At 46.7% G+C, this 14764-nt stretch overlaps 1 protein-coding gene across 2 annotated transcripts in view; it reads left to right on the top strand.

The window, feature by feature from the left end:
* The window catches only part of hip1rb (huntingtin interacting protein 1 related b), a 179631-nt gene that overhangs the window by 136507 nt on the left and 28360 nt on the right, over window positions 1–14764 (top strand). For both annotated transcript variants that reach the window (XM_070887784.1, XM_070887783.1), the window contains 3 exons: window positions 499–682; window positions 3081–3169; window positions 8690–8806. In XM_070887784.1, the coding sequence (XP_070743885.1) occupies window positions 499–682; window positions 3081–3169; window positions 8690–8806 (390 nt within the window). The remainder of the gene's footprint in view (window positions 1–498; window positions 683–3080; window positions 3170–8689; window positions 8807–14764) is intronic.

Raw genomic sequence — 14764 nt, 5'->3', positions numbered from 1 at the left:
ACATGACTCCCGAGAACACTATTTTGATTAACGCTTCGTGCTCTCAGAGCAATGTATAATATGCCAAATAACATGACTCTGAAATGTAATTATACTTAATATTGTACCAACTCGGGATGGGCAATAAATGTTATCTTTCCAGCATCATCCACATAATAAATATAAAATAAACTTTTCCTTCCCTGAGCAATGTTACCTAACTTTGGCTTATCAGAAGACTGGGGCAATGCTGGCACCAAACCTACACATTCAGGGACAATTTGAACATCTGCTTTCAGGTTGAGTGAAGCCGGGAGGGGAACCTTCCTGATATTCAGTTGTAGCGGTGCGTTTAGTTGGCCCCATTTGTCACACTATAAACAAAGGAATGAAGAACACTATTTGTTAATGACTCATTAGCCCCACCAAAAGTGATTAGTCCTTTTTTTAGGTTTTGACATTTTAAGTGGGGGGGGGGAAAGCAGCTACGTTTTCCAACAATTTTATCTGATTTGCTAGGCCCAGAAATACATTGCACAACTGAAAGCCCAGATTAACATTCTGGAGACTGAACTGGAGGAAACGCGTAAGCTGAAGCAGAAGGCGCTGGTCGATAATGAGGAGCTGCGGGATGAGCTGGAGAGCCTGCGGATGCAGAAGGGTGACGCGGATAAAACACAGTTCTTGCTCGTTGAGACAGAGAGTGAGTTGTATTCTTGCCATGATCCTTATGATGTGGTCACTAATTGCTGCTGATCCAATGGGTGTGGCTTTGAGATCCAATTGGGGCCAGTTCTTGGAACCCACCCTGCTTTACTGTCCTACTTAAAGACATCCCAGTCCCCATCCACAGCCTGTGCCTGTTCATCTCAGGTCAGTCCCAGGGCCTAACCTTTCCCTGGACATTGTTTGCTGCCATTCATTATTAGCCTGAAGCCCAACAGGGACTGGACATTGTTGATGTCCTGCCCTTAAAAACCAACCTTTCTCATTCATGAACTGATGGTTACGTACCTGAGGACCATTCCTATATAAAGTGCTACTTGTTTTTCATGGCAACGACAAACTGCAAGGATATACCATTAATGTGCAGCTCAGACAGGAGCAGCCATCTATTTAAATATTTTATTTTAACTGGAAGGATTAGTTTTGATGGGCTTTTCCAAACTAATCTTGCTGAGGCCTTCGCCTCTGCTGTTGAGACATAGAATGGATCTTGCTCAAGGCAAACACTGAGTAAACACAGAAGGAAATCTGTTGCCATCCAGAACTGGAAATTCCAGACCACTTTTATTAATGACTGTACGTAAACCTGTCTGTGTTTGTTGTGTATTTGTGTGCGTCACTTCTCTTGTTCTTATCTCTGCTGCTGGTGTCGCCAATATGAAAGTGGGAAAAGTAGATGGTGGGAATAGCACTAATTTGTACCTGAAAAGGGGGGAGGGGAAGAGCAGAGAGATTACAGATAACTCTATAACTTTGCTCCTGGCTACAGTGGATGGAGACTTCCCAGCCAGAGTCATTCATCATCATCATCATCATAGGCAGTCCCTCGGAATCGAGGAAGACTTGCTTCCACTCCCAAAGTGTGTTCTCTGATGGCTGAACAGTCCAATGCGAAAGCCACAGACCTTGTTACAGGTGGGACTGACATTCGTCGTGGGAAGGGGTCGGTGGGGCTGGTTTGCCGCGTATTTCTTCCGCTGCCTGCGCTTGACCTCTTCACGCTCTTTGCGTTGCGACTCGAAGAGCTCAATGCCCTCCCGGATGCACTTCCTCCACCTCGGGCGGTCTTCGGCCAGGGTCTCCCAGGTGTCAGTGGTGATGTCGCACTTTATCAGGGAGGCTTTGAGGGTGTCCTTGTAATGTTTCCGCTGCCCACCTTTGGCTCGTTTACCACGAAGGAGCTCCACATAAAGCATTTGCTTAAGGAGTCTCGTATCTGACATGCGAACTATGTGGCCTGCCCAGCGAAGCTGATCGAGTGTGGTCAGTGCTTCAATACTGGGGATGTTAGCCTGGTCGAGGACACTGATATTGGTGCGCCTGTCCTCCCAGGGGATTTGCAGGATCTTGCGGAGACATCGTTGGTCATATATCTCTACCGACTTGAGGTGTCTTCTTACATCGTCCATGCCTCAGATCCATACAGGAGGGCGGGTATTACTACAGCCCTTTAGACCTTAAGCTTAGTGGTAGATTTGAGGGCCTGGTCTTCAAACACTCTTTTCCTCAGATGGCCGAAGGCTGCACTGGCGCACTGGAGGCGATATTCAATCTACGCATCAATGTCTGCCTTTGTTGATAAGAGGAGTGTATGTGAAGTATTCATTGCTTTGCTCAAGTTTTTATCAATGAGACAAGCTATAGAACTGGGAGGACAGATGCACCAACGTCAGTGTTCTCGATCAGGCCAACATCCCCAGTATCGAAGCACTGACCACACTTGACCAGCTCTGTTGGGCGGGCCACATTGTCCGTATGCCCGACACGAGACTCCCAAAGCAAGCGCTCTACTCGGAGCTCCGGCAAGCGAGCCCCAGTGGGTAGAGGAAACGTTTGAAGGACATCCTCAAAGCCTCCTTGACAAAGTGCAACATCCCCACTGACACCTGGGAATCCCTGGCCCAAGACTGCCCTAAGTGGAGGAAGAGCATCCGGGAGGGTGCTGAGCACCTCGAGTCTCGTCGCCGAGAGCATGCAGAAACCAACGCAGACAGCGGAAGGAGCGTGTGGGAAACCAGACTCCCCACCCACCTTTTCCTTCAACCATTGTCTGACCCACCTGTGACAGAGACTGTAATTTCCGCATTGGACTGTACAGTCACCTGAGAACTCACTTTTAGAGTGGAAGCAAGTCTTCCTCGATTTCGAGGGACTGCCTATGCTGATGATATCCCGAATCTGTGTACACATCACTGAAATCTCACCTGGGAGCTGGAGCTATCTCTGGGTTCACTTTTCACTCCATGCACATAAGCAATCCAGAAACGACTCTGAATTTCAAAACAAAAACACGACTAAACGCATTGACTCAATCCATTAGCTGGTCTGAAGCTGTGCTCCAGTTTTGATCTAATTCACTAAAATTACATTTGCAGAGAAAATCCAAGCGAACGAGCAGCGCTACAATAAACTGAAAGAAAAGCACAGCGATCTCGTCCACACCCACGCCGAGCTGCTCAGGAAGGTAAGGGCCCGGACTTGGTGCACAATCCGTTTCAAAATGAGCAAGGTTACTTTTGTGCTTGCTTGAAATTGAACTTATGTTCATTTGATCAGTAATTAACCTTTTATGTTTTGTTTCTTTCGTAGGTTTAAGGTGTCAGTCTTGGTTCTCAGCAGAGAGAGTTGGATTGAAATCTCTGCTGAGCAGTGCTAGCTGCACACTGTATTAGACATTTCATGTATATTGATATAAATGTGTATTGATGCTGCCGACATTTTAAACAATGGTTTAGAATTAGGAATAAAAACTGAAAATGCTGGAAATACTCAGTGGGTCAGGCAGCATCTGTGGAGAGAGAAACAGAGTTAGTGTTTCAGGTTGACTGGTTTTCAGAGGTAGGGAAAGGGGGGGAAGGGAGGAAAGAACAAAAGGGAAGGTATGTGATGGGGTGGAAGGCAGGAGAGATTATGAGACAAAAGGGATGATGGTGCAAGACAGATTTTGGATTTCCAGCAGCCACAGGATTTTGCTTTTGGTTTAGAATTAGACTTGGGTTTTGTGAGCCTGATGCCTGTGGCAAACAATTTAAAATAAATGGATTATTGTCAGCGTTGCAATCGAAACATGTCTAGTTATGGGACCGAATCCCTCCCTAGCTAGTTAACTGAAGATTGGAGTTTACCTTTGTTGAAACCATTTTAGGCAGAGCTCGAGGCCTTTTTCTGAAGGTGTTGCTTAATCATCTATTATAACCTGTCCGGAAGCTGTTGTGGAAGGTGGAGTGCTTCATGTCTGTCTGATGCATGCGGTGTGAATATGAGCTGATTGTTTGGGTGTGAACAGATGATAGGAAAGTCAGTTGAAATATTTATCTGATTTTAAATGCGTCATGGAGAACTAATGTAGTTGCACATACTTTATTGCTTTCTAATGTGTCATCTAATGGAAGGAGTCCTCAGGGGCTTGTTCTTTACAGCTTCTGTGCAGAGAGCAAAACTTGGACCCTTACTGTGTCTTTTTGGATCTTTCAAAGGCCTTTGATCAGCAGAGACGGCCTCTGAAACCTGCTGGCTGTCTCTGACCCCCACTGACCCTGGGGGTTGTGCTCTCTGACCCCCACTGACTCCGGGGGTTGTGCTCTCTGACCCCCCACTGAATCCGGGGGTTGTGCTCTCTGACCCCCCACTGACCCCGGGAGTTGTGATCTCTAGCCCCCCACTGACCCCAGGGGTTGTGTTCTCTGACCCCTCCTCCCACTGACCCCGGGGGTTGTGCTCTCTGACCCCCACTGACTCCGGGGGTTGTGCTCTCTGACCCCGGGTGTTGTGCTCTCTGGCCCCCCACTGACCCCAGGGGTTGTGTTCTCTGAACCCCCCTCCCACTGACCCCGGGGGTTGTGCTCTCTGACCCCCCACTGTCCCCAGGGGTTGTGCTCTTTGATCCCCCACTGACCCTGGGGGTTGTGTTCTCTGACCCCCCCACTAACCCCAGGGGTTGTACTCTTTGACCCCCCCACTGACCCCAGGGGTTGTGCCCTTTGACCCCCCACTGACCCCAGGAGTTGTGCTCTCTGGTCCCCCACTGACCCCAGGGGTTGTCTTCTCTGATCCCCCCTCCCACTGGCCCCAGGGATTGTGCTCTCTAACCCCTCCATTGACCCCGGGGTTGTGTTCTCTGACCCCCCCTCCCACTGACCCCAGGGGTTGTCTTCTCTGATCCCCCCTCCCACTGGCCCCAGGGATTGTGCTCTCTAACCCCTCCATTGACCCCAGGGGTTGTGTTCTCTGACCCCCCCTCCCACTGACCCCAGGGGTTGTGCTCTCTGACGCCCCACTGACCCCAGGGGTTGTGCTCTCTGACCCCCCCCACTGACCCCGGGGGTTGTGTTCTCTGACTCCCACCCCGCCCTCCACTGACCCCAGGAATTGTGCTCTCTGACCCCCCATTGACCCCGGGGGTTGTGTTCTCTGACTCCCACCCCGCCCTCCACTGACCCCAGGAATTGTGCTCTCTGACCCCCCATTTACCCCGGGGGTTGTGCTCTCTGACCTCCCTCTGACCTCCCACTGACCCCGGAGAGGGTGCTCTCTGACCCCGGGGTTGTGCTCTCTGACCCCTCACTGATCCCAGGGGATGTGCTCTCTGACCCCCCACTGACCCTGGGGGTTGTGCTCTCTGACCCCCCCACTGACCTTGGGGGTTGTGCTCTCTGACCTTCCCACTGACCCTGGAGGTTGTGCTCTCTGACCTTCCCACTGACCCCGGGGATCTGAGTAGGAAAAAAAAAGTCCAGCAGTGGTTTCCAATCCCATGTCCTAAAATGTTCTGATAAATCTCTGACTGATGTGTTACAGACTTGGAAATAGATGCAGCAAAATGACGGAGGTGGGGCGGGGGGAGGGGGGGGGGGTGGGGGGAGGAGGAGAAGGGGGAAGGCAAATGGAAAAAGGAACTGATTGGACTAACAAAGTTAAGACCTAAAGTGGTTACTGCTGTAGCCAAAAGGCAAGCAGTTATTGCTGCCTACAGTGCTCACATAGGCTCCAGTGCGGCCTAACCCATCCCGCAACGTGTTTATTGGTCTCCATTCCCGCCTGCCAGAGCGCCGCCACTTCTCACAGAAACATAGAAACATAGAAAATAGGTGCAGGAGTAGGCCATTCGGCCCTTCGAGCCTGCACCACCATTCAATGAGTTCATGGCTGAACATGCAACTTCAATACCCCATTCCTGCTTTCTCGCCATACCCTTTGATCTCCCCAGTAGTAAGGACTACATCTAACTCCTTTTTGAATATATTTAGTGAATTGGCCTCAACAACTTTCTGTGGTAGAGAATTCCACAGGTTCACCACTCTCTGGGTGAAGAAGTTCCTCCTCATCTCGGTCCTAAATGGCTTACCCCTTATTCTTAGATTGTGACCCCTGGTTCTGGACTTCCCCAACATTGGGAACATTCTTCCTGCATCTAACCTGTCTAAACCCGTCAGAATTTTAAACGTTTCTATGAGATCCCCTCTCATTCTTCTGAGCTCCAGTGAATACAAGCCCAGTTGATCCAGTCTTTCTTGATATGTCAGTCCCGCCATCCCGGGAATCAGTCTGGTGAACCTTCGCTGCACTCCCTCAATAGCAAGAATGTCCTTCCTCAAGTTAGGAGACCAAAACTATACACAATACTCCAGGTGTAGCCTCACCAAGGCCCTGTACAACTGTAGTTACACCTCCCTGCCCCTGTACTCAAATCCCCTCGCTATGAAGGCCAACATGCCATTTGCTTTCTTAACCGCCTGCTGTACCTGCATGCCAACCTTCAATGAGTGATGTACCATGACACCCATGTCTCGTTGCACCTCCCCTTTTCCTAATCTGTCACCATTCAGATAATAGTCTGTCTCTCTGTTTTTACCAGCAAAGTGGATAACCTCACATTTATCCACATTATACTTCATCTGCCATGCATTTGCCCACTCACCTAACCTATCCAAGTCGCTCTGCAGCCTCATAGCATCCTCCTCGCAGCTCACACTGCCACCCAACTTAGTGTCATCCGCAAATTTGGAGATACTACATTTAATCCCCTCGTCTAAATCATTAATGTACAATGTAAACAGCTGGGGCTCCAGCACAGAACCTTGCGGTACCCCACTAGTCACTGCCTGCCATTCTGAAAAGTCCCCATTTACTCCTACTCTTTGCTTCCTGTCTGACAACCAGTTCTCAATCCACATCAGCACACTACCCCCAATCCCATGTGCTTTAACTTTGCACATCTATTCTATGTTCTCCGGGTTGCTCACGACAGTACCCCAGAGATCTATTCCGGGAGGGTTGGCCACTCTGTTTGCAGTCTGTGCAGAGTTAGCTGATCAGGAAAGAGGTCGGGTGGCTATCATTGGCCTCGGAGCTCCTGGGTTAGGGAAGCGAAGGTATCCTCGGGCTCCGCTCCAGATCACTATCCACCAGACCCTGGCGGAGGCGTGTGTAGGGATCAGGTGATTGAAGAGCCAGTCAACACTCGCCTATTGAGGCTCGCACATAGAGAATGGCCACATGGGTGGTAGTGATGGGTGACTGGTGGCTGTAGACATGTACACCAGGAGGGAACTGATACCTTTGGGGGCAGGGAGGTTGGTCGAGGGAAAGGATTGGCTTCCTTTATGCTTTGCCTTGTTGGAGCAGCTCTGTATTATGGCTGGACACCATAAGAGTTACTGGGTTTAAACATACTTTTGTGTTTTGTGTCAAAGTTCTGCTCTATTCTGGTACTGGTGTCTAGCAACATAATCTTCTGCATATTCTACTGATTATCGTATTTGGACCCATTTATTTATATGATTCATCAAGATTATACCAGCCAGTCGGAACAGGTTGTTAGCTTGTGTGTGTTTGTTTGTGACACTTTGCGGCTTTGAGCCAGATGTTTGTTCTTTGATCGTGGGTTAGTGGGGTAGACATGTGGGGGTGTTCTAATATTTACCATGTATGACTGTTTGAAAGTATGAATACAATGAATACCTTATCTATTGCACCATGTTATATTCTCCCTTTCCAGGGATTACTGGCATGAACCAGATTTAAAACTGCAGAGACCTACACTGGAATTGGATCAGATTTGTTTTTTTCTCATAAATTTGGAGGCACCACCACTTTTTATTGATGCTGAATTTCAGCAGGTTATTTGACCTATTGAAGGACAGAACAGGCTAACCTGATCCCCTCCATGCAAGCACACAAGGATTTAAATGCAAGACGTGTATCTATATAGCATCTTTTACTTTAGGATGTCCCAAAGCGCTTTAAAGCCAATGAAGTACTTTTGAGGCGTAGTCACTGTTGTAGTGTAGGAAATGCGGCAGCCAATTTGCGCACAGCAAGATTCCACAAACACTAATGTAAGATCATCTGTTTTTTAAGCAGAGTCAATAGTAACATTCAAAAGTAAATTAGATAAATACTTGAAGGGAAATTTTTTTACGGAGTTATGGGGAGTGGGATTATTTGGACAGTTCTACCACAGCCGGGCCGAATGGCCTCCTTCTGTGCTGTATCATTCTGAGTCTATCCAGTAAGAGCCACTCCATAGCAATCTGAATGGAAACTCTAGTTTATTTCCTGCTCCTCCTCAGCCCAGGGACATTGTGTCTTGCCCCCAGCTCCACTGCTTCCTGAGCTGAGATTGGCCTTCTCCGTACAGATTAAATATGGGATCTTGATCTGTGGCTCAGTGTCGCACAATATAACACATTTAATGAGCGATTGGGAGAAATATATTGATTGCAAAGCGGCACAGAATGATGCTTGTGCTTGTCCTCGTCGTTTTGTGTAACTGATTCTTCGCTGTATTGCTGGGAGAGTTGCTGAGATCCATGATAAACATCTTGGTGACCAGCTCCCAAATGCCTCTAAGTTATTTCTGATCCTTCAGAGTTTATACTGGATTGGACCAATAAAACAATCAAAAAAACTTCACTGTAATAAATTTGAATACAGCACCATGATAGGAGAGGGGTTGAATCTCCTTTGTTTTTGTTATATGCAGAGCGCTGAGACAACCAAGCAGTTGACGGTTACGCAGCAGACCCGGGAAGAAGTGGCCCGGACAAAACAGGAGCTTGAATTTGCCATGGAAGAAGCTAAAAGGGAAGCAGAGATGAAGGTAAGGGTGAACTGTCGCCACGCAGGTAAACCGCTCTAGGCTCTGGAGGACACCTGGCCTGATCTGGCATCCAGATCACTTTTTTGGATGTGTCCCAGGCCATGACCTGGAAATGTCAGAACAAGACAGTGCATTTCTGGGCTTTTGGGCAGTACTAGATATATTTCTTGGACTCAGCATCAGTGACGGCCCCATAAAGGAACCCTCTGCATTCCCTTCGAACCAGAGGGAGTCTTTACACTTATCTAGTATCTAGGTAAAGATAGTGAGATCCTGACATCAAGCGGGGGACCTTTACTATATCGTGTGCCACCATGAGACCTCCACGCCTTCAGTACAATCTTATCAGATCCAGGCTCGAGCTAGAAACCAACAGACAAATTGATTTAACATTAAGCAGATAAATGACCAGCACTCAATACAAGCAGCATATTTACAGTCATTACAATCGTTACCCATGTCCTCAATGTCAGAACATACTGATGCTTCACCTCAATGACTTTCAATGTAACATTGAGCGAGAGAGAGAGAGAGAGAGAGATCATTGAAACACATTCACTCATTTTTGCATTTCAAACAGCTATCATGGAGCCAGATCTAGCTTGGGGTCTCTGCTGGTTTTAAAGTCCCCTAACTGACCGGCCCAAGCAGCCAAATCGATACCCCACACAGAGACGTCTGCCAAAGAGGCTATAAAGAATCACTGGCTCTCTCCTTATACTGTCGGCCCACATTGTTACCCCAGACACAACTGTAAACCAAAACCACTACCCCATGATGCCAGTTGGATAGGATGTTTGGAATGGAATGAAATAACATGATCCCTTGATCTGTGCCAGAACTCTCAATTACTTGCTTGATAATTCCCTTTCCAGGTATAATTCCATGTACAACAACCTTCCTCATTATTTCTGTACCTGACCAAGTACCAAACAGCCCAAATTGAATATGATGAAAATTAAACAAAAAGGTGTCCGTAATGCTTCTAAAGAATAATCCACCTGAAGTGATACCTGTTGTACCCCAAACCATAACTTGCATTCTTGCAACTTTCAGAATCCAATATTAATATGAAAGAGATCAACAGAGAATCTAACACACACAAATATGCTTCAATTTTGTCATAGATGGTTTTGAGGCTTACAACATTTTGATTTGTCACAAGCCCAATGTTATCAAAAGAACTAAGCTTTTTAATTCCTGTTCTCGTCATCACCTTTTTTGTTGCCTTAAATTCCTACTACTCCTACTGTTATTGTTAATCCTCATACACTGTTTGAGGCACTTACCATCCTCGGTAAGGGCACACTTAAACCTACCGCACACCGTAAGGACACACTTAACCCTACCACACTCCGTAAGGACACATTTAACCCTACCACACTCCGTAAGGACACACTTAACCCTACCACACTCTGTAAGGACACACTTAGCCCTACCACACTCCGTAAGGACACACTTAACCCTACCACACTCTGTAAGGACACACTTAAACCTACCACACTCCGTAAGGACACACTTAACCCTACCACACTCTGTAAGGACACACTTAACCCTACCACACTCCGTAAGGACACACTTAACCCTACCACACTCCGTAAGGACACACTTAGCCCTACCACACTCTGTAAGGACACACTTAACCCTACCACACTCCGTAAGGACACACTTAACCCTACCACACTCCGTAAGGACACACTTAGCCCTACCACACTCCATAAGGACACACATAAACCTACCACACTCCGTAAGGACACACTTAACCCTACCACATCTGTAAGGACACATTTAACCCTACCACACTCCGTAAGGACACACTTAACCCTACCACACTCTGTAAGGACACACTTAGCCCTACCACACTCCGTAAGGACACACTTAACCCTACCACACTCCGTAAGGACACACTTAACCCTACCACACTCTGTAAGGACACACTTAGCCCTACCACACTCCGTAAGGGACACACTTAGCCCTACCGCACTCCGTAAGGACACACTTAACCCTACCACACTCGGTAAGGACACACTTAACCTTACCTTACCATAGGAAACTCTTGAATCACGTTTAAACCATGAAATCACAATCTGAAACTGCGACTAATTTATTATGGTCTTAAATAAATGCTTAGTGCGTTGTATTACTGCAGAATATGGAGAGAATGTGGTAAAAAGGAAAATAGTAGCTTTTGAGTGCATCGTTTTGCAGTTCTATGTATGAAGTAATTTAAAAACGCCGATTTTAAATTCTAGCAAGGTCCAGATTCCAGTTGACAAAAGTGGATTTTGTTTACATGTATCGACTAATTTACTTATTAATAAGTCTCTTGAGCTAGCACCAAATTAGGACAATCCCTGACATCCTGAAACACTTTAATTAAATGCCATTACTAGAGGTCCAGAGTTAAAAGAATTAGAAGAGGTAATGCAGGGCAACCTTGTGTATCTTAATTGAAATCACAATAACACAGGTTTAAAAATTACTGCAAAATGTATCAAATCCATTGACAAAATAAAACACTCAAGCCACAATTTTAAACAAAACGCATTTTACTGCAACACAGGTTTGTGAAGTATCCAAGGAGACGGAGGCTGATGGCCCTTTATCGGTGCAGTATGGACTATTCAGTGGCTTCCCTTTTGGTCTTTCCTCCCCTGTCCCCTTTCCCTGCCTCTGCACTTGCTTAAAACCTGTTACACCTCTAACTTTTTCCAGTTCCGATGAAAGGTCATCGGCCTGAAATGTTAACTCGGTTTCTCTCTCTACAGACGCTGCCTGACCTGCTGAGTATTTCCAGCATTTTCTATTTTTATTTCAGGTTTCCAGCATCCGCAGTATTTTGCTTTTGTATTCAATGTTTTCCTGATGTTGGCAGGTGTACAATCTTTGGCTGCCATTTTGACCAGAGTTTTGTAGTCCACATTAATCAGGGAGCTGGGATGATAAATGGCAGACACCATCAGATCTTCCCGTTTATTTGGCTGGAAATGATACAGAGAGCATTCCTGCAACAAGTAACATGTAGCCAAGGATCATATGCATGATATCCTTTAAAACACATATTAAAGGGCTGAAATAGCGTGTTGCTTGGACAGCCCAGGTCGGATTGCGCTCGAGAGAAACCAATTTTAATCCTCTTTCTAAAATGAACCTCGAGATGGATATGAGGAATGGTCTTTTCTTATCTCTGGAAACTAGTAGAATGAATGTTATGTTAGACTTTTGCTAGTTTTAAATGGATGTACCTCCCAAAGATGAAGGCAAATTTAACAGAATTGATGAGGGAAGTGAAGTATTCTCAGCCTAGGTGATATATAATGTTGCTTTTTGAGACAAAAGCTTTATAATCCTGACCCTGTCAAGGCGAGTTTAATCAAAACTGGCTACAAATGTCAAGGCAATGAATGTGTCCCTGGAACCAAATGGGGAGGTGTGCATGGTCACTTTTTAAATGATGCGGCTAATCTTTCAGCAATTGTGGAAGCTGCTTCAAAGATCTCCCAACTTTGTGGAGTTTAACAATCGCTCTTTACCCATCGGTGGTACAGTGATAACTTGTAAACATGTAGGGCTGGAAGTTCTGTGGGAGCTCTCTCGATTTCCCGCTTGAACTTTGGTGGGAGATCGGCGGAGCTTCCAGGGAAAGGACTGTTTACACCGATTCTCTGGGGGTCCTGCTGAAGTTATGGCAGGAGATCAGGAGAACCCTTGTGGAATGTCAGGACTGTAATGATTCCAATGTATCCAAAGAAGCCTATTCGGCATCAAATTAAAACCTATCCAGATTCAAAATATGTTTACTGACGGTCTTCTTCAGCCCTTTAATTAATTTGCAGAACAATTTCCCAGACTCTATCCTTTTATAACGGGATACGTATGCTACAACCTACTTTAGGCAGATCAATAGTCATTAAAGCTCAAGGGAATTGTGAATGGCCTGAGCTAGCCATCTTGTAAAGATTTTAGTTCATACACCCAAGGACATGGAGTGAAATTGTGGCGTCTCCATTACTGCCCTGACTAAGGTCAAGTAACAGCACAGGCCAGAGCTGGAACCAGGGATTTCAACTGGCCTGCATGGCTTGGTATCACACCACTTAAGTGCTTATCCTCCCCCAGAGCATCAGGGAAGCTTTGATTGATAAGCTTGAAAGAAGTTGAATTATAATGTTATATTCTGCACTGATCTTTTGATGTTCTGCTGGTAATGTGTTTTAATGCATTGATATTGATTCTGTTCTATCTAAAGTCTTTCCATCAAAAAGTGACATTTTCTGACGTCGAGTACTAAGTATGCAGTGAAAGTAGTTCATTGGAAACTGGTCATTGTATTGCCACACTGATCATTTCTATAAATACATGCTGTTAAGTCCTGACTCTAATGTACTGACTTACACGAGACACATGCTGAAGTCAAGGTCACTCAGGACCTGCACCTTTAATCCCAGCTCTCCAGTGCTGCACTTGCCTGAGACCTCTCTTTATATACCTCAGTGGGACAGGTATGGAGTGTCTCCTGCAAGTGCAACCCTGGTGGTAAGGTATGCTTATTGTTACAGGTCATATCCAGTTACAGTCATGTATAGCATGGTAAGATACAGTTATATACAGTAATGTGAGATATATGACATCACCCTCTCCCAAGGTCTTATTGCCTTTATAGATTCAGTCTCTCAGGTGGTCTGCGCTCTCACGTGGAGCATCTTAGTTGTGGTTCAGTTGTTTGCCTTGGTGCCTGTTTTTCATTCGGTGTGATTGCTGGTATCTCGCCTGGGCTATCTGTTGAGACTACCCATTTCCTCAGGTTGTTCCACCTGTCTGTCCACCAGGTGTGGTGTGAGTTCCACATTGTAGTCTGCCTCTGGTTCTTCAGTGTTATCAGTGAATCTACTTTTTACTTGGTCTACATGCCTCCGGCAGGTTTGGCCATTGTCCATTTGTACCACCAGTAGCCTGTTTCCCTCTTTGTCTGTTACTGTCCCTGCAAGCCATTTGGGACCCCGGCCATAGTTTAGCACAAACACTTTGTCCCCTATCTCATTCCACCTCCCCCTTGAATTTCGGTCATGGTACTCAGTTAGCTTTTGTCGCTTAGCCTCAACAATTTCATGCATGTCTGGCAGGATTAACGAGAGCCTGGTCTTTAAGGTTCGTTTCATCAATAGTTACGCGGGGGGAACCCCAGTCAACGAATGTGGACGAGATCTGTATGCCAGCAGCGGTTGCGACAGACGGCTCTGCAGCGTGGGACCTTGGATTCTGAGCATGCCTTGTTTAACGATTTGCACTGCTCGCTCCACCTGGCCATTGGAGGCCGGCTTGAAAGGTGCCGTCTTAACGTGATTTATACCGTGGCCAACTATAAAATTGTGAAATTCAGCACTGGTGAAGCACGGACCATGATCACTGACCAATATGTCAGGAATGCCGTGCGTTGCAAACATGGTTCTAAGGCTCTCCACAGTGGTGGAGGTGGTGCTCGAGTTTAAAATGGTGCACTCGATCCATTTTGAAAATGCATCAACGACTACGAGGAACATTTTGCCCATGAATGGGCCCGCATAGTCTACATGCACCCGCGACCACGGTTTGGTGGGCCAGAGCCAGGGGCTTAGGAGGGCCTCCCTGGGGGCATTACTGAGTTGGGCACAAATGGTGCACCGACGTTCGCAGAGCTCCAAGTCCGCGTCAATGCCTTGCACTCGGATAGTAGGGACATGAGGGGTTTGTGGTCGGTTTCTAACGCAAACTTGGCCCCGAAAAGGTATTGGTGCATCTTTTTGACACCGTACACGCACGCAAGCGCCTCCTTCTCAACCATACCGTACCCGCGCTCTGCCCGCGAAAGTGACCTGGAGGCATAAGCAACGGGCTGCAATTTACCCGCATCATTGACGTGCTGTAAAATGCACCCGACCCCGTACGCTGACGCATCACACGTAAGGACTAACTTTTTAC

The sequence above is a fragment of the Pristiophorus japonicus genome, chromosome 8 (assembly GCF_044704955.1).
Source record: "Pristiophorus japonicus isolate sPriJap1 chromosome 8, sPriJap1.hap1, whole genome shotgun sequence".
In the NCBI taxonomy this organism is placed as follows: Eukaryota; Metazoa; Chordata; class Chondrichthyes; family Pristiophoridae; genus Pristiophorus; species Pristiophorus japonicus.
The sequence above is the reverse complement of the archived record's forward strand: the minus strand, read 5'-3'. Positions and strand labels throughout refer to the sequence as shown.